Source organism: Petromyzon marinus, chromosome 6 (genome assembly GCF_048934315.1).
Source record: "Petromyzon marinus isolate PM22_M1 ecotype Great Lakes invasive population chromosome 6, UKy_Petmar_22M1.pri1.0, whole genome shotgun sequence".
Lineage (NCBI taxonomy): Eukaryota > Metazoa > Chordata > Hyperoartia > Petromyzontiformes > Petromyzontidae > Petromyzon > Petromyzon marinus.
The window spans coordinates 16538379-16558744 of NC_133672.1; the positions used below are offsets into that span (position 1 = coordinate 16538379).

Genomic DNA, 20366 nt, shown 5'->3' on the forward strand with positions numbered 1-20366 from the left:
TTGCGGCGACCGCGGCGGCCCGCGCTGCCAGGAGGTGCGGGTGAGGGCGCGTGCTAGGGGCACGTACGGAAACCTTGTCGGGCCCCAAGACCTCCAAGCGAGGCGGCCGCAGCCCGCCGGGGCGCGCGTGCCGCGTTGTCACCCGGCTCCATTCGCTGCCGGCCGCAACACCACCGGCGGTGCCGACCGGCACGCGGTGCTCGTACGCGGTCCACGGAACGAGGTCGGGCGACTCGTCCGGGCGCTCCGGCTCTTTTCCAGCTCCGTCCGCCTCGTCGTGCGGCGGCCACGTGGCCACAGCGGAGGCGAGCCGCGAGCCGGCGCGGCGGCGCTCCAACGCGTAGCTCACGACGCGGCCGGGGGGCTGCCGCGGGCGGCGCCACGCCACCAGCACGGAGCTGGGCGTGGGGGAGCGCGGCGGCGGCGGCGGCGGCGGCGGCGACGACGGCACCTCGTCGGGGCTGGCAGGGAGGGTGCGCACCGGCGGCGAGTCCGGCGAGCGGGAACAGCCCGCCAGCGTGCAGGCCTCGACGGCGAAGGCGTACGGCGAGAAGGGGCGAAGGCCGCCCGCTCTGAAAGCCAGCTCCGTGCCGGTGCCGGGCACGGAGCCACAGAGGGAACCGTTGCAGTAGACGCCGTAGTGGGAGAGCCTGCCGTTGGGTTGCGCCGGGCGCTGCCACCGCAGTGACACCGTGCTGGAGTCCAGGACAGACACCGTGGGAGCCTCCATTGCTCCAGGAGCTGGAGGTATCAGCATACAGCCAGTGAACCAGAGTCTCACGCAAACACACGCTACTCTCACTTACTCAGGGATGGTGACTTGCCAGGATGCAACATGGGCACACAATTAAATATGCAACTGCATAACATAGGAAATAAACTCATCCATATCTTTTTTTTAAAGCAATGCACAGCTGTTTAATGACGCAGCGTTCAAAGTAAAAAATTGTATTAATTTTAATGAACCGCATTTAACAGTGTAAGGATTCACACAGAGGCCCATAACAGAGAGTACATCGTCCACTTACAGTCCTCGTGTGTGGCCACTTGGCTCCAGTTACTCGTGCCGCTGCCAACATTGTTATACGCAATTAATCTAAACTCATAGCACGTGTGAGGCTGCAGTGCGGCCGCAGTGATACTGGAGGCTGTGGACGGTGCCAGGAAGAGACTGCGGCCAAGGCGGAGAGAGGGGAGAGGGGGAGAGAGAGGGGAGAGACCAGCACGTACGCCACAGCATCAGCATTCGACTCTGCGCTCATTTACACTTTGGGACAAGAAAGTACGACCGCTCGCACTCGTGTCAAGTTTGCACGTGAATGGAACAGCACTGGTACAATAAAAAAAACAAAGCTAAAATGAGCGCTTGTGTTTGGCATTGAGGTTACTGAGCCCATAACAACGCGACGCTCATGCTAGCTTCTCGGGGGGCGATGGCCTCCGCAGAGCCACTAAGCGGAGCAGCAGCAACAGCGGCGTCTTACTCTGCGACGCCATCGGGGACACCTGCTCTGCGCATCTGCAGCTGGTACAGCAGCACCCCCGGGGCACTGCTCGGGGCCGGGGCCCCCCATGTCGCCCGCACGGCTGTGGAGTTGACAGCTGTCAGGCTCGGGGCCTCCACGCCGTCAGGGGCTGCGCACGCGCACCGTCGGGACGTGAGTGAGAAACAGACGGGGCAGCGCACGGGGGGGGCAGCGGGCAGGGAGTAGCGCGCGGGGGGGGGGGGGGGCAGCGCGTGTGGGGAAGCAGATGGGCAGCACAAGGAAGCAGAAAAGGCAATGGCCTTAGGAAAATAATTCCATCGCAATTTAGATTTAATTTTGTCGAAATGCTTCCGACAAACACATATGACAGACCCAAGTTTGTGGGTTTTTAAACCCAATATGTGTGTGTTCTGTGTCAAACGCTGTGATTTATGATACAGCGCGCCACGAGTGCCATGCACTGTGAGCAGAGTGCGCTGTGCCGTGCGACACACGGCCTCAGCTGACCGCCGGCTGGGGTACGCGTGGCCACGCGGTTGCTCAGGACGTGGCCGCGGCTGTTGGAGGCGTTCACGGAGCAGGAGTAGGACGACAGCGGCACGAGGCCTCGCACCAACACCCACACGCCGGCCTCGTGTCCACTGTGGACCTCGCGAGACTCCTCCACCACGCTGGAGTCACCGCTCTCTGGAAACGCGTGAGCGTGCGACGCGTTCACGCGTTAGGGCCGAGGGAAGGAGGGGAGACGCCGCGCAAATTAATCGGTTAAAATCGATCCCGACGCCGACAAGCATTGAATTTGTGTGAAAAATAATCATTTGTTAAATAACAAGTGAATCCTATATATTTGGGGGAAATAAAGTAATGGGAAAACATTTAAAATCAATGCAAACGAGATTGGGAAAAAGAGGCAAAACAATCATGAAGCAAATTGTGACCCACGAATTGTGAAAATCTATCAATTCCCTGGGAGGGTTAATATTTACATTCCAGCTATACATGAATATTGATTAGGAAAGCAAATGTTAAATTGATACTCGATGTCTGAGGACAATGTTCTTGTGGCAGGACAGAGTCGGCTCGTACGTGAAGTGTGTGTGTACGTGAAGTGTGTGTGTACGTGAAGTGTGTGTGTACGTGAAGTGTGTGTGTGTACGTGAAGTGTGTGTGTACGTGTGTGCCGTGCCGGCCTTCTTAGGTGCTACTCGCTGGCAGCACTTGCCCCAAAGGTCTGTTGAGGCTACACGGAGGATCGTGGTCTTTATCTTTGTGTCTGTGACCTGTCGCGTAAGCCACCCACCAGGGCGGCTGTAGAAGGGCCCCATGCACGTGAGGCTGTAGGTGAGTCGTCCGTTTGGCTGCGCGGGTCCGAGCCACATGGCCCGAGTCGTGCGTGCGTCCTCTGTGGCCACTCTCAGCTCCACGTGCCCTGTAGGGGCGGCCTCCTGTGTGCGCACCTCCACCTGCGCGGGTACGGGTCAGGGTTAGACACAAAAACAGACACACGCACACAAACGCGCACGTGCACACGTGTGCGTACACATAGGTGCACACAAACCATTGCACGTAAAAGGACCCACAATGACGACTGCCACTAGCCACAGTTATTGCGCCAGGCTAGGCGCACTTTGGAAGCTAAGCGAAGTGTCAAACGCTTGTTTGCAAGTGGCCACGGAACAGGACTGGCAGATGCACCACCTTGCGGTGTGTAAGCACACATGCCTGAATGCAGGCAAGCATGCACAAAAGACTAAGATTCCCCCTCTAGCCTGAACAGACTGTTGGAGAAAGTGCTGTGAGCGAGCGACTATGAAGGCCGGCACAGCACACGAAGGGGTGGGTGGCCACCACCACGCCCAGCCGCCTTAGTCTCCCCAGTGGCAATGTTTACACATCGCATCAGGTAATCCTTTGAGGCTGAGTCAACCGAGGGGAGGCCCAAAACAGAATTCAGATTATCGTCACGAGTGTTGGCCGTGAGTGGGAATCGTGCATGCATGGACACATACATACATGTAACAGAATGCCACAAATTGTGCCATTCCAGTTGTCACATAACAAACAAGTGAGGCGTATACTGGTGGAGAGATAGAATACATTTCTGCCGTCCTAAGAGTTTTACTCCAATAAAGCAAACAGAGCTCCATTCACAGACAGCCAAAATCAATTTTCTAAAAATAGTTATTTAAATGAGCTGCTTCTAACTGGACACTGCTGAACATTAATCAGCTACATATCAAGTTTGCTGGTTCTGCTTTGAGCTCGTTCCGGAGGACCCCAGAGGCATGGCTCATTAGCATCACCCACAGAGACTGTAAATTATTACACTCGAGCATAAAGTGCCTGCTAGGCACGAGGTGTTAATGCTAATTTTAGCAGCAATATTGCAGGTAAGTAAGGGGGCTCTCTAAGGGAAAATTTCCAGCTCATATCTCCGGAAGCGGAATACGAAGCTAGGGCATCCGCGGCGCAGCAGACAAATAGGGGTCAAACGCTGACCGGCCGGTCCCCCACGTTGCGAAGCCCGGGCTCGCTCGCATAGACCAGCCCTGCATCCCGTTCCTCACCTACGTGGGGCTGAGCGCCGAGTGCGGTGGGCACGCCCGTGCCAAGCCCTGCTCTGCAATCACATCCTTCATGTGCGCACCTCCTCCTGACTCGAATCGGTGTCCGCACTGCGCGCGGACAATTTGCTCCGCAATTGACGAACTGTTTGTAAGTACGCAATAGCGGCGACGTCGGCGTGCGTCGCTACAGGGTGTGCGTGAGCGAGGCCCGTGAGGCATGGCGTGCCGCCCTATGACCGAGCCGTGGGGGTGCCGGCCTGGTGCGCGCTCGCTCGGCCTGGCCGCGACCCCAAAGCCGGGACTCACCGGGGCTCCGAGAGCGCAGCCGCGCGCCGTGCACGCGCGCGCCCTGAGCGTGTGCGGGCTCCACGGCGCAAGCCCGGTGGCGCGGTAGCTCAGGGAGTGCGGCGAGTCGTGGACCAGGCTGCCGTTCATCAGCAGCCCGTGGCTCGTGATCACCCCTGCCAAGGCACGCCATCAACCGCGTTAACCGACGGCGCCGTTGGAGGAGCCGCGGCAATGCCCGCGACATGCTCCATTTATTAGCGAGAGCGCCAAGCTGTGGCAGCCGCCAACAAGCCCAGCAGGTGTCAGCAGACGGCCGGGGAAAGCGCCTGAGTTGCCAACGAAGCCACGGTCGAGGCGACCTCGGTACCGCAAACCTGCGCCGAGTGACTCCCAGCTCAAGCCACGAATGATAGGACAGTTTTGTAGATTTCACAATGCCGTACATTTATACGCAAGCTTATGCATGTAAAGCTCTGCGTTGGTTTTGGATTAAGAAGCGAATGTTTTGATTTAGTAATGCAACCAAATATTGAGAGGGGGACGCTTGCACTGAATTGCTGCTCATCGTGCGGGTTCGCGAAGACGTGTGTTCCTGTGCGAGACGTAGCCCAGTCAGAGTTTCGCTTTGTGATGCAATGATGCGATTTGGGATAAGCTGATCAAACGGAGTCCAGAGCAGCATCCACTGCAGCCCAATGATTATCCCATCCTACAATTACCAACGCAAAACATGAGAAAGGCAAATGTTCAGTCTTGGTTAGGCATTATGGGACCTCCTTTGCCAGTACAAAAATATGAGAATACGTTTTCCCCTTTTTTCTGGCAACAAAACAGGTGTTAAGATGTTAAAACACCAAACTGAAACCTTTAACAGGGAATCATGTCTGCATTATGATTGGTTAGGCACTTGAGACACATTCTGTAATTTGTTTTCGATAAAATGTATATATATTTTTTCAAATGTAACTCTGTGGAAAGTCAAGTGGTTGCCTTTATAAACACCACCCTTCACCATGGGAACGTGGAATTTTCCCCATTGCCGCATGGCTACCAACGGACTCAAGCGCCGACCCAATGCCTGGGAACAATGCGCGTGAGTGTTGTTGTTTTTGGGCCGTGCAAAAATGTTGACTTGTGTCTTGCTACCAATGTTGCTGTACGCGGTTGTGCATACGCTGGTGTACATATATCGGCGCGTATGCTTTGGCACGTATGCGTATGACAGTGTGTCTGTTGGTGTGCGTGGCGTATACGCTGGCGCGTGGGCCTGCGAGGGCTGTCACCGTTGGGCCGGACGGGTGGGCCCCAGGACACGAGCAGGGAGCCTGAAGCTGGGGACCGCACGACGGGCAGCGCCACCCCCTCCGGAGCCGCCTCCTCCGTGCGGGCGGCACTCGGCTCACTGACGCGACACCCACCGAGCGTGCACGCCTACAAACGCCACGCCAACGCCACGCACAGCACGCATGCACGCCCGCTGCCTCGATCCACGCTCACCCTCACCGCAAGTTACAATTGGGCTGCGTCCTGGCCCATTGACGGCAATGCAGCAAAGTCCAGTGTTGCGCTGTACTTCTGTGTTCCCTCGCCTTCACCAACCCACGCTCACCAGCAGTGGTGAAGTATGGTTAAAACTACCTGCAATGCGTGGGGAGGTCCTCATGTTGCGGTGCATTGTGCCAAAGGGCTGTACATGCGCATGTAATCCACGGCCACGGGAAACGCAAAATAAACAACAAAGTGTCGTTCGATGCTAAGTAACTGAGCTACAAAGTGTGACAAATTGAGCCGTAGCAAGTGGCAACGATCGTGTTGCAGAGTGGTGCAGAGAGACACTCACAGCTACCCGGATTTGGTACAGAGTTCCGGGGATGAGCTGCCGCAGACTGTGCTCCACGGTAACGTTTCCGCCTCTGTACAAGAGCCTCCCGTAGGCCAAAGCTGGCAAGGCCAGGGGGTCGCCTCCTCTAGCCACGGCCGCCTCGTCCTGGCCCTCATCCTCCTCATAATGAACCTCAACCACCTGCTTAGGCCACATTGGGGGCTTCTCTCCATCACCAGGCCACGTGGAGCCTTCCTCCTCCTCCTCCTCCCCGGGCTTGTCCCCGATGGCGTAGAGCTCGTAGCATTGCAGCTCCCCATTCAGCTCTAGGGGCTCACTCCACCTGCAAGGGGGCAAAGGTCAAGCTCACACAACCCGAGTGGGGCGCGCTGTACAATCGCCACATTCATAACAGTAGCTATTGTATTAATAAAAAAAAACACTCCATCATACTTCAAATTATTTATGTTTAAGTAAATGTGAGTAGCCCAGAAAACATTTTTACACGTACATGTTTTGTTTCCTTCATCCGCTTTTCAGTAAACTAACGATTTTGAACTAAAATGGCAACGATGGATAGATCTCATGATGGACTCACGGCACGGTGTCGGCCTCACCGCACGATGATGGACTCACTGTACGGTGATGGACTCACTGTACGGTGATGGGACTCACATTAGGGTGATGGACTCACTGCACGGCGATGGATTCACTGCACGGCGATGGATTCACTGCACGGTGATGGACTCACATTAGGGTGATGGACTCACTGCACGGTGATGAATTCACTGCACGGTGATGGACTCACGTTAGGGTGATGGACTCACAGCACGGTGATGGGACTCACAGCATGATGATGGGACTCACTGCACGGTGATGGACTCACAGCACGTTTATGGACTCACTGCACGGTGATGGACTCACGGCACGGCGATGGACTCACGTTAGGGTGATGGACTCACAGCATTATGATGGGACTCACTGTACGGTGATGGACTCACAGCACGTTTATGGACTCACTGCACGGTGATGGACTCACGGCACGGCGATGGACTCACGTTAGGGTGATGGACTCACAGCATGATGATGGACTCACTGCACGGTGATGGACTCACAGCACGATGATGGGACTCACTCCACGGTGATGGACTCACAGCACGGTGATGGACTCACTGTACGGTGATGGGACTCACTGCATGATGATGGACTCACTGCACGGTGATGGACTCACTGTACGGTGATGGACTCACGTTAGGGTGATGGACTCACAGCACGGTGATAGACTCACGTTAGGGTGATGGACTCACAGCATGATGATGGACTCACTGCACGGTGATGGACTCACAGCACGGTGATGGGACTCACTGAACGGTGATGGACTCACAGCATGATGATGGACTCACAGCACGGTGATGGACTCACAGCACGGTGATGGACTCACTGCACGGTGATGGACTCACAGCATGGTGATGGACTCACTGCACGGTGATGGACTCACTGCAGGGTGATGGACTCACGTTAGGGTGATGGACTCACAGCACGGTGATGGACTCACTGCACGGTGATGGACTCACTGCACGGTGATGGACTCACTGCACGGTGATGGACTCACTGCACGGTGATGGACTCACGGCACGGTGATGGACTGACAGCACGGTGATGGAACTCACAGCACGGTGATGGACTCACTGCACGGTGATGGACTCACTACACGTTGATGGACTCACTGCACGGTGATGGACTCACTGCACGGTGATGGAACTCACTGCACGGTGATGGACTCACGGCACGGTGATGGGACTCACAGCACGGTGATGGGACTCACAGCAAGGTGATGGACTCACTGCACGTTGATGGAGTGTGCGTCCAGCACGCTGAGTGTGGGTGCCGCTACGTGTGTCGGTGGGAGCTGGGCGGTGGTGAGCGTCACGGCGGAGCTGGTCGCGCAGCCGCCCTCCGTGCAGGCCGAGAGCACAAATGTGTGCACGGAGAAAACCCCCAGGCCTGGCGGAGACACATGGAGTCCACGCGATGGGAGGTGGGTTTGGGGCGCACACACACGTGCCTGCAATCCTAAAGCTATTCACATTTCTGGCATGCTCAACAGGGACACGTGGCTGTTACTGCGTTGGCAGTGGTGCACAAGCAAAAGGGGCCGTCCATAAATGACGTCACGCACCTGGGGGGGGGTCAGATTTTTGTGACGATGTGCCACGAGGGAGGGGGGGGAGGTTTGAGAAATGTGACGTCACATCACAATGCGCAACTTTAAATAAATATAGAATTGTTATAACAACATTAAGTGTTATAACAACACTCCTACAACATCAGAGTACAGCGCCACATTAAATACGCACTACAATGACAATAGTTTAAAGCGATTTGAAGCATGTTTCATTTTCAAAATGGAAATATGCTTTTGGGGGGAGGGGGGAGGGCAGAGCTTTGTGACGTCATATTTGAGGGGGGGGGGGGTCTGACTTTTTGTGACGCCGTGTGACGAGGGGGGGGGGCGGAGGTCAAAAATCGTCCAAAATCGCGTGACGTCATTTATGGACGGCCCCTCAGGTGCCCATGCAAACGAGGCTACTCCGCCGTCCACCGTGAGACGGCTGACAGAGGAAGTCCTCCCTCCCTGTGCAGCTGACCTGTGATGTTGACGGCACGCCCCGTGCCTTTGTAGACGAGCGCCTCGTCGCGGTAGAGCGAGTAGTGGGTGATGACCCCTCGGGGCTCTCGCGGGGGTGGCCATGACAGCAGCAGGGAGGTGGCGCTCGCCGTGGCCTCGGGCGCCGGCACAGACTCGGACGCTGCTAGACACGCGAGGTGAGGGGGCCATACATTTAGTACGCATGGAGGGGAGGGGGGGGGTGGTTAATCGAAATGCGTACGCTTGCGTATGGGGGGGTCTACTCACAATGTACGCATAGGAAACGTGGGGGGGGGGGGAGGGGGGTGAAGCCGCGATAATAATTTGTCTACATTGGCCTTCAAATGAGTTAGAGAGTCGTTTCTGCGTGGATTAAATATCGGCCGTTCGATAGGATTCGGGGGTTTGGGGGGGGGGGGTGTGCGTCAAGCTGTACGTACGCAGGTGGTGGTGGCGGGGTGTAAAAAGTCCGCGTGCGTACAGGCAGGGGGGGGGGGGGTGGATCAGGGCTCAAGTTTTGACAGATTTCTGCGGTCCTACTCAATGGACGGCCCCTGAGAAGCTGCCAGTGCGGCCATGGCTAGACCCTCCGCGCCCCTCGTCCCAAACAACCCCCTCCGTTAACAAAAAAATCACCGCAGAGCGGCCGCGGTGACGATGATTTGCGGCGGCGGTAACCCGACGCGGACTCTCGGTGGCGGCCCCGGCCTCAGAACTTTGCGACGCGTCGAAACTTTCCTTACTGCCTCCAACGATGCACTCTGAAGTGAATAATTCATCCTTAATGCGGCAGTGAATGCGAGCGCGGCGCGCGGGCGGTTGTGTGGGGCCATCCATTGAGTAGGTACGCGTAAAGATCTGTCAAAACTTGAGCACTACCCCTCCTGCCTGTACGCACGTGTGTGTACACCTCCCCCCCACCCACCTGCGTACGTACGCCTGATGCACCACCACCACCCCCCCGAATCCTATAGAATGGTCGATATTTAATCCACGCAGAAACGATCAAGGATTAATAATATTGACGTGATTTGAAGCTTTCGTGACTGCAGGAATCCATACTCTTTGGTTCTTTCGGTAAAGTCACGCAGGTAGAAAATAAAAAATACCTACATGACTTTACCGAAAGAACCAAAGAGTAATACTAACGTGTTTAAGCAAACAGATAGTCCACCGCCAGACTATCTAACTCATTTGAAGGCCAATGTAGACAAATGATCGAGGCTTCACCCCCCCTCCCCCCACGTTTTCTACGCGTACATTGTCAGTAGACCCCCCCCCCATACGCAAGCGTACGCATTTGGGTTAACCCCCCTCCTCCTCCCTCCATGCGTACGTACTAAATGGATGGCACCCTGTGTTCGTCACCCCCATAGAGCCTTGCGGTAATATTTCCATAGACCAGTCCCTGCAACAGCCACATCTTTCTTAGCAAACACAATTCTCACATACGCCTGCACGCGTGCCTACACTCGCGCCCCTGTTTTGCAAACACACGTTCCCCACTAAAGTAAACGTTACCAATTAACGTTGGCTCTCGTGTGTGACTTGCTCACGCCGTAGCTTCATATTTCCACTGCTATAAGTGATGCGGTATTTGCACGTTCAAGCGCCAGTTTTCCTCAGGCACCTCTCATATGCATTACCCCCACTGTGTTGTACGGCGTCTAGGGACGCGGTCACATTTAATCGCTGTTAAAATGCAAATTGTATTGCATTGCACACTGTTAGCTTATGTCATTGTTTTCGTGGCCCTGTTACTGCAATCATGTCACTTTGAGGCATTGGTAACATAATCGTAGCGTTTTGTATTTGAGCACTTAAGAGTATTTCGACAGCTACCGCCAAGATGTGGAGGGATTCTGTGTTTTTCACAAGCTACAGCCAGCTCTCGATTTAAAGAACTGACTCGCCGAGTTGCATTGTCTTCAATGATTGATTGAATAGCTGCTTGACTGATGAATTGATTTATTGAATGACTGATTGTCTGGTGAATTGACGAACTGACCGATTGATTGAAGCAGTATATTTCGTTCACACTGATAGCAAAATCCCAGCAGGGAAAGGAGAGTTCATGAGATAGCACAAATTAGTACGGTGCAGAAGAAGTTCAACATACATACATACAAAGAGGTTTGAGTTTGTGACGTAACATGCAGGGACGATATTTTTGAGGACGACACACCGAATATTAAGCCAGACACACTCACAGACATTTCCACGTGGAGTAAATCATCCACTTACACAGCACAGCTTGAAACAAATGTATGGAGGCAGACAGCAATAATAATAATCAATTATCACTTCTGTCCATGAAATATGAAACATTCACCTGCGCCACCGACGAGACGGAAAACAAAACTATGCGTCTTTCGCAGGATCCTGTCTTTGTATCATCGCATCAGGCAGGTGCCAGGAGCTTGTAAGAAATTATGAGCTCTCTCACAGATTACTACCAATGGCACTCGGTGTAATGACCCACGCAGCTCCCGCATAGAGCAAATTGGGCTGCTGCGCCGGCGATGCCTCCAGTGTGGTAGCTACGGAAGATGCCCCAAGGTCACATCACAAAAGCGCGCGCGAGGGGACGCCCAGAGTCACGTAGGTTTGGGGATCTCGCGCGCATCCATGTGAGGAGCCCCGGTTGCTTCGCATGAGGTTGATGATGACGATGAACAACAGGTCTCAGGCGGCTGCTAGGCCATGGCAGGAGACGAACAACACGCCGGCACATTGTCGTATCACCTTGTGTGTGTGCGGCTCCTTGTGCAATTCTCATTTTAAATGGTAACAAAAATTTACTGGAGATATTATTCAACGGTTGAATAAAAACACTGCAACCCAACACCAACGAGACTCTGGTGAGGATGGGGGGGGGGTGGGAAAAAATGAATCAACAGTATTCATAGGTTTAACTGCATCTGCATCACCTCATTGAGCATTTCAAATAATTGGCTCGAAGTATAAATTAATTTTAATTAAACGGGTAATGCTGAATTATGCAAAAACACTTTTGTTAACTGTTCAAATGTACGTAGGCACGCTGGAGAGGGCTCCGTGGCTCTTAATTTGCATGTCATCAAAACACCGGATCGATGCGAGCGGCGTCGCACACGCGCGCATAGCCCCCGCGCGTGTGACAATGGCCCTTCTTCCTCCAAGGTCTTCACTGTGCGCGCACCCGCAGCAACTATGACTGGCCATTGTCCAAATACCACCGAAAGCTTATCAGGAATAATCGCCAGCCGCCACACCGCCTTGAGCAAATTATAATTAAAATCTCTTCACAGAAAATTCATTAGCAATTAAAAGGCCTATCAATTTTCAATATGGTCTCTGATGGCGTCGGCCCTTTAAGAAGCGCACCTAATGCATTTCGTTTCAAGATGAATGGAACAATTATGCCTCGGGAAATTCTCCTCCCTGCTCGCCATGATCTGGCTCAGTGAAGGCAAGCCCAACCCCGGCCAAACCCAGCGGCGAGTGCCGATCTCTCGCCACCGATCGCCGTTTGTTCTGACGCTCAGCCTTCGCGAGGTGGTCACGGCCAAGAGAAATCCTGACAGGATTTGTTCTGCTTTTGTTCCACCCATTAGTAATCCACTAGCCACCCACGAGAAGATTAACAACCCACCCCCCCACCCCCCCTTGGGAAATAATGTTTTATAATTGCCAGACAAGTACGATTTCTAGCTTAAATATACACAGGTTGGCGCCACACACACACACATGACCAACACGGAATGAAGCGAGTTACATGGAGGAGGAGGAGGAGGGCAGCTAGGGTGGCAGCAGGGCTGAACGGCGGCGGCGGCGGCGGCGCGAGGGATTCCCCAACACTGACCCTGCCGGGCGGTGCGCACGAGCAGGGAGGCGCTGCTCTCCGTACAGCCGCCCGCCGTGCAGGCCAGTAGGGTCACGCTGTAATTGGTGTGCGGGGTCAGACCCTCCAGCTTCCCCTCTAGGGCTGCAGCAGACGCACACGCGCGCACGCACGCACGCACGCTTAACAAGCCAGGCGGGACTACAACACCATTCATTTTTTTTCTATCAGAAAGGAAAATTTGCTACCGGTTGTGTATTACAATAGAATGATGAACGCTGTGGCTGAGGTGAAAAATCGTTACCGGTAGGAATCTCCGATCCTACTACCGCGCAGCATATCAACATGCACAGTCACGTTCACACACGGTGGCGATTTTCGTTCCTCGTCTCATTTCGTAATCCATGTAGAGCTAGCTTCAAGGGATGTTGGCCAATATTTAAGAATAATGACGGAGTGGCAGCCAAGGGAGGGAATGCATTGGAGAGCACGCTCACGGAGGAAGATGGAGCGATTAAATCAGCGTGTGGGCAAGTGCTAGATTCACCGTAAGTGATGATGGTCGTCACGAGGGGCTGGCTCATTACCAACTTTGCGGAGGTGTCCGAACTCGGGGGCCTCACAGACCACGCCACCAGCTCACCGTCCCACGAGGCGGTGTCACTGAAAGCGGCGGTGACAGGCAGCTGCTCGGGGTGGGCTGAGTGGTACGCCCTCAGCTCGTAGGAGCTGACGACACCGGTGAACACTGCCGGCTCGGCCCACAGCAGCTCGGCCGAGAGGGCGGTGATGGCGCGGGCAGCGTGGGGGGGTCTCACCTCAGCGGGGGCTGCACCGACACCGCACCCACACCGACAAGTCACTCACAGAGCCGGGAAGCGGCCGGGTAAGTCGCAGGGTCAGGCAGCATGGTTACATTGTCTCCTATCAAGGCCAAAGTGCCCCCCCCCCTGCTCAAATAAGCGTGGAGCGAGCGGTGCTCATCTCCATTGGCAACCCTAATCTAGCGGTGGGAATTCCACATTCCAACGGTGAGGGTGAGTCTAACCATAGACCAACCGCCGTAGGCTTCTCACAAAGTGGTTTCTCCTTGCATTGATTGATCGAAAGGGCTGATGGGCTGAGTCAACCCCTGACCAGAATTTGAACTTGCAACCTTCCACTTACAGCGCTACAGATCAGTCTTGCAAGCACGTAAGTGATGAGGGTGATGAGAGTGATGAGGGTGATGAGGGTGACGAGGGTGATGAGGGTGATGAGGGTGACGAGGGTGATGAGGGTGATGAGGGTGACGAGGGTGATGAGGGTGATGAGAGTGATGAGGGTGATGAGGGTGATGAGAGTGATGAGGGTGACGAGGGTGACGAGGGTGATGAGGGTGACGAGGGTGACGAGACTGATGAGGGTGACGAGGGTGATGAGGGTGATGAGAGTGATGAGGGTGACGAGGGTGATGAGGGTGATGAGACTGATGAGGGTGACGAGGGTGATGAGGGTGATGAGGGTGACGAGGGTGATTAGGGTGACGAGGGTGACGAGAGTGATGAGGGTGACGAGGGTGATGAGACTGATGAGGGTGACGAGGGTGATGAGGGTGACGAGGGTGATGAGGGTGACGAGGGTGATGAGAGTGATGAGGGTGACGAGGGTGATGAGACTGATGAGGGTGACGAGGGTGACGAGGGTGATGAGGGTGATGAGGGTGACGAGGGTGACGAGGGTGATGAGGGTGACGAGGGTGATGAGAGTGATGAGGGTGACGAGGGTGATGAGGGTGACGAGGGTGATGAGGGTGACGAGGGTGATGAGAGTGATGAGGGTGACGAGAGTGATGAGGGTGACGAGACTGATGAGGGTGACGAGGGTGATGAGGGTGATGAGGGTGACGAGGGTGATGAGAGTGATGAGGGTGACGAGACTTATGAGGGTGACGAGAGTGATGAGGGTGATGAGACTGATGAGGGTGACGAGGGTGATGAGGGTGATGAGGGTGATCAGAGTGATGAGGGTGACGAGGGTGATGAGGGTGACGAGGGTGACGAGGGTGATGAGGGTGACGAGGGTGATGAGAGTGATGAGGGTGACGAGGGTGATGAGAGTGATGAGGGTGACGAGGGTGATGAGAGTGATGAGTGTGACGAGGGTGATGAGGGTGACGAGGGTGATGAGACTGATGAGGGTGACGAGGGTGATGAGAGCGATGTGCCAGCAGCCTGCTGCATGGGGGTCGTGAATGAATGCCGGCACTTTGGTTGTGCGATGCGCGCAGACCGGCAGGCTACTCGATGTACTGATGGGAAAGCCCTTGAAGCAGGATAAACACATTGCAGCGCTTGTAATGTCGCAGGTGATTCATTAAATTGTCAGTGCTTTTCCTAAAATTGCACACAGGTCGCGGACTTTTTTGTTTGTTTAATTCTTGTAAGAGAAGCAAAATAAAAAAAAAACTGTTTTTCCTTCTGACAAGGGCTGCATTTCACTTGGCCGCTCTTCCACCTGTCCTCAAATTCCATCTCTTCTCCTCACCGCGAGATAATTCCCGCTTTCGTTTTTTTTTTACATAGTTAAATATATTCGTCCACGTAAGTGCCTTTAGACAAAACTCGTGCAGAGTTTGCACTGTGTACACGGAGGTATTGCACGTTGTATACGAACTTTGATTGAGTGCCACCTTTATGAATCTAAACGATAGCATCAAGAGGTCACTCTGCAGTCTAGACTTTATTTTTTTTTCAATTATAAATTAAGGCAAAGACAATATCCATTACCAATCATGTACCCAGCCTGAACCATAAGTAATTACATTGATTAAAATGTATCCTTCAATTTGTTTTGTGCGATTAGGGGTGTATAATTGATTAATTTGGTGTATTGATTGGGGTCATTACTTCACGAACAGTGAGAGCGGGCAGTGATTTGTTGCGCATTCATATCATCGCAGGCATTCCCCGCGCACTATCTCCACCGAAACCCGCGGTAACCCGAGGTGACAGCACAGACGCGGCACTTTCGAAAGTGTGCAAAGACTTTTTTCTCCCCAGTGAGGAGTGAAGTGAGTGAAGAATTGAAGGGGTTTTTTTTATCAGTAAATCAAATAAGCTCTCTGTAATTAGCTCATTAGTCACCATATAATAACGGTGCCTGCAGCACCCCCTCTTGCCATTTGTCATGCTTTGGCTGTTAGCTATATTATTAGGATTTTTAACAAACTGTTTAAAAATTCCCTCTTTTTTTGGCATTAGCGGTTATCTTCTGAATTATGACATTCATTTCTTTCGGGGTTAATTTCCAATAAATGTGCAGGAACCAATTTTTTTATCTTTCAAGCCGATAAAATAGTATAATGTATGCAAGCAAACTTTAAAAAGGGAGCGATTTCAATGCAAATTGAGTTAATTTAATATAATCACAGTATCTCCTGTACAATCTAATTACTCAATCACGGCCACCCTCACGATATTGCCCTTGTTATTGACCTCGTCCTCTGCCTGGGCCCTTCTCGGCCCATGCCATCCCTCGCTTTTTCCGTCACCTTAACTTTTGGTCCGCTGTTAATTTGATTCCGCATCTTGCCCGACGCCTCAGGAAGCCACCCACCCCATCGGGGAGCACACAGCGGGCCTCATCGCGAGCGGCTCGTTGAGCCGATGAGCGGAACTCACCTCCCTCCCTGCTCCTGACCCTCTCCCAGGGGGACACGTCAAACCCGGCTTCGTTCACCGCCGTCACCCTGTACAGGTATTCTGCGCAAACGACAACATCCAAAACGCTTTGAGCGCCTTGCGGGTAGGTACGCGCGGCCGCCCGTGCCGAAGGCGAACGCGAACGTTCGGCCGTGTGGTGCGACGGCCGCGAACCGGTGAAGGCGTCGAGCCCCGTGTCGATCGCCGTCCCCCGGGTGCCGCTGTAGACAAGCGAGGGTTCGGCGGATCCGCACGCTGCGCCCGTGCCCCCCCGGGGGCACCCGTCCAGGCTCACCCCCCGCGCACCCACGGACGCCGGCACCAGCTCCACCGCCGAGCCACGCATCAGGCTCACGGCTCCGACGCAGCCTCCGAACTCTTCTCAAAGACATCACGAGACGGCAGCAACTTAGCTCATTTGAACATTTTGCGTGGCGGCGTTACGTTCACGGCATGAAGTTAAGTCGCACTGACATACGAACGCGGCGTCGCCTGCACTGCGCCCTTCGTGCGTGAACGGGAATCACCTGGATGGGAGCTGCGGTGGTGGAGCAGGCCCTCAGCGGGAAGCCCTGGTGGCACACCACCCAGGTAGAAAGGGGACGTGATCTTTAGGTCTCCCACCACGCCCACCGCGGTGGCCGCCGGTGCGCCATCCAGGGAGGCGGAGATGAACGAGGCGTTCCTGCCGACTGTCACCGTGTGCCACCGCCCGTCGCAGTAGCTCCTGCCCACCGTCGCATTTAGCAAGGCTGTCTGGGAGCCAATGGCTACGGCAAACAGGAGCTGCTCTCCAGAGAGCACACACTGTGGGAAAACAGCGTCGCCACACACGAGAGCACGATGCAGCTCTCATGCTGAGACGAGTGATGTGGAGACAGAGGCAAGCAATGCAAAATTATCACCAGGGTGAACTCGCAAAAACAACGAGTTGGTTTTACTTACCGTGATGAACGACTTTGCCTCCTCACCATGGGCGAACAGCAAGATCATCTCACCCCGCCTCTCCGTGCGGAACTGCAGCGACACCTCAAAGTCACCTTCTCCGGAAAACAGGCCTGACCGCAACTCCAAAAACCCTAGCGAGGCACAACGGCAAGGAACATCACCTCAAATTGGATTGCCTTTCGACAAATACTTAATCAGATTATACATTTCTTTTGCAAATTGAAATCAGCAGCACCCAGGGGGATTCAGACAAGGCATTCACGAACTGTCACTCGCGTCTTATTTATTCGGAACATCCAACTGCACATCTGTGAAAAAGAGCTTTATAGCTCATCGGATTCCTCCAGTATAAATAAAGATGCTGATTGTGAGGAGCAGCTACCTATGCCAACCATCGCCAGTGCATGCTCTCAACTCACCACGCGACAATAATAATGTGGAACCATTATTCATTTGCTAAAACTGCGCAGTGAGAATTCCCAGTCGACATTGAGGAAGAACCGTTTAGAGAACAGTGGCAGATGAATTATGTGTAAGTCTTTGTAAAATCTCTAATGGGAATTATTAAACCCATATGAAACCACCGGATCTGGATTTCAGATCGTGTGCACATATGTAATGATCTCTTAAAGCTGAGCATAAGGCCGGACGATGCTAAATCACTGCAACGTCCCGTAACTGAATGTTGCTCGTGGTTGAATCTCCTGCGACGAATGTGCTGCAAGGCAATGAAAGAACGTTAGACGATGCTGGAGGCCACACCCCGGCGCTAACTCGGAGTTCGGTGACGGCTGCTAGCGAACGCCGATGGGGACTGGCACAGCACACGTGAAGGTGTGGCACCAAATCACCCAGCCGCATTGGGCCTCCCCGAGGGCCGGGCGTTTGTCTCGAGGCCAAGTGCCTCTCTGATGACCGCGCACCTCCGACTAGCACGCTTGGCTACGTTCGGTGGGAAAGAAGTTCAACGTACCCACGTACGTGCAGCGTGGTTAACTGCCTCGGACGACGACTCGGAAAGCGGGGATTGCTAGGACAATAAACACCGGCGCAAGCCACCGTGCCACCACTCCCCCCGGCTGGCACCACGCCGCTTCCAAAGCACTTACGCTCGCGCAGACTCACGGGGTAATTGGATTTCATCATGATGAGCGGTGTTAACACGAGAAGATGCATCTGCATAGGTGACTCGCACCATGATATTGCGTGGACCTATTTTTGTTGTGCACTTGCAGATTGCTCCCTTGCAAATTGACATGGGAGCACAAAAACCACCAATGTCTTTGTACACGCGAACCTTAAAGCAATTAAGAGCTTGTAATGAAAAAAGACGTCCAATATCAGCACTGCTATCCAGCAATGCCACTTACTGGGGGGCACTGGAAGCTCGAGCACTTAATTCTGCACAAATTGGCACAAGATAAAACAGCGCCACGCTCACTATACATCTACCCCCACTGCTCTTATCGGAATATTTTTATTTTCAAAACAGCTTTAGGGGAAAGCTGACTCTCTTAATTGTATCTTGCAGGAAGTCAGCATTGGTCGTCCGATAAATAGACTGGCCCCCACCATAGGGCCACCAACAGACATGAGCGCTGAGAAGCGAGAGGGAGCTGGGCGTGAACAGAGCTTCGGATTTTTTTCTGGTGCGGATCTACGATACGTTCAAACCCTCACAGTGATTGAATATCATCGCTTACAGTCGAATTCTTCACTTTTTTTCTGTGAGTTCACCTCCGGCGGTCCGTGATTGTGCACTCACAGCCTGATCTGCCACAACCTCAGCTTCGTGCTCGTCACACTTTGAGTCCAACAGCTTCACCGGCAGAGCGAGATAGAAATCGTGGCAGCAGCAAGGGCGGGCGCAACATCTACCAAACGAGGACAGCTCAGCCCAGGCCTGCTCCGCTCTAACCAATGACCGACCCGGCGTGGGTCTGTCTTCGTCGAGCAATGGATTGACAGATCGCTGTAATAAATACATATACAGACGCATTTTACCCACAAGAGCTAGGGCAAGAGGATTTACATTTATATTGTAAAGATTTTCCTGTTAGTTCGACATAATAGAGCGGGCCACGACGCTCGCTGCTGCTGCCCGGCAAATAGAAGGCGCTCAGATGCACCTCTCCTGAACCCCATCTCGCACCTCCGATTAGCACGGTTGGCTACGTACAGTGCGAAAGAAGTTCAACAGACATGCAATACGTACATTAGAAACATCAGTCCGCTCTGTGCGCTCCGCTCTTGAGTCTGATACTGGACATTGTTTCGTCCGATCGCAGACGTCTCCTCAAGGAGCTTAAACTCCCTCTCAGCACAATTATCTCACATCCATTCATTCCTTAAAGTTGATTAACTAGGTCTGCCTTTTTTTCCAAAAGTAACATTAGGCCAATGAAGCTCATTATATTTTAAACCTTCACTGATTTCACTTAACAATCTCATAAAACCACCTCCAGCTGGAAAAGTGCAAAAAAATTATGGACAATAAACCCCGACACAAGCAGTGGAAGGGAGGTCTCAAGCATGAGGAGAAAGCAACATCATAAGACAAACTTGTCCTCACAGCGAGCCCTAAGCATTTCTCGTCAATGCTTTAATGTTCCAATTAGCCCTGTGAGCATCGATGCATGAGTGCATTAGTGGCAGCCACACAAGCACAGAATTACGCACTATTTACACAGAGTGTTATTAATTACAAACGTTGGAATAAATGATTAGTCACGTGAAGTAAGCAATCAATTTGAATAGGGAACTGATTTATTTTGAAATGGGTGGTATTTTACTCATCTGGTTATTTGATGGGCTTGTTGGGAGCGCTGTGTCAAAAAAAAATGTGGCACAAATAGACTTTTGTCCATTAAAATTCACTCGCTACAACCCACAGTGCGAGTTAGGGAAGCGGGTCCCAGAACACGTTCATATATGGCTCTGCTGATGTTAGCTGTGGTTGGCAATCATACTCATGTGGTTGGATTCACAGTGGAGTGCGAGATGGCAGTAGCTTGGGGAGGCCTTCACCCAACAGTGAAATAAACATAGCTGATAGCTGCTGCTGCTGCTGCTTCTGATGATGGTGATACACATGCAGC

At 53.3% G+C, this 20366-nt stretch overlaps 1 protein-coding gene across 1 annotated transcript in view; it reads right to left on the reverse strand.

The window, feature by feature from the left end:
- The window catches only part of USH2A (usherin), a 122108-nt gene that overhangs the window by 62765 nt on the left and 38977 nt on the right, over nucleotides 1-20366 (reverse strand). Inside the window, exons 25-40 of the mRNA XM_076065130.1 lie at nucleotides 17266-17399; nucleotides 16848-17127; nucleotides 16495-16698; nucleotides 16300-16380; nucleotides 13185-13466; nucleotides 12659-12781; nucleotides 8813-8977; nucleotides 8009-8168; nucleotides 6183-6507; nucleotides 5626-5773; nucleotides 4361-4515; nucleotides 2788-2950; nucleotides 1995-2174; nucleotides 1485-1635; nucleotides 1029-1171; nucleotides 68-741 (exon numbers count right to left, since the gene is read on the reverse strand). Of these exons, the coding sequence (XP_075921245.1) occupies nucleotides 68-741; nucleotides 1029-1171; nucleotides 1485-1635; nucleotides 1995-2174; nucleotides 2788-2950; nucleotides 4361-4515; nucleotides 5626-5773; nucleotides 6183-6507; nucleotides 8009-8168; nucleotides 8813-8977; nucleotides 12659-12781; nucleotides 13185-13466; nucleotides 16300-16380; nucleotides 16495-16698; nucleotides 16848-17127; nucleotides 17266-17399 (3368 nt within the window). The remainder of the gene's footprint in view (nucleotides 1-67; nucleotides 742-1028; nucleotides 1172-1484; nucleotides 1636-1994; nucleotides 2175-2787; nucleotides 2951-4360; nucleotides 4516-5625; nucleotides 5774-6182; nucleotides 6508-8008; nucleotides 8169-8812; nucleotides 8978-12658; nucleotides 12782-13184; nucleotides 13467-16299; nucleotides 16381-16494; nucleotides 16699-16847; nucleotides 17128-17265; nucleotides 17400-20366) is intronic.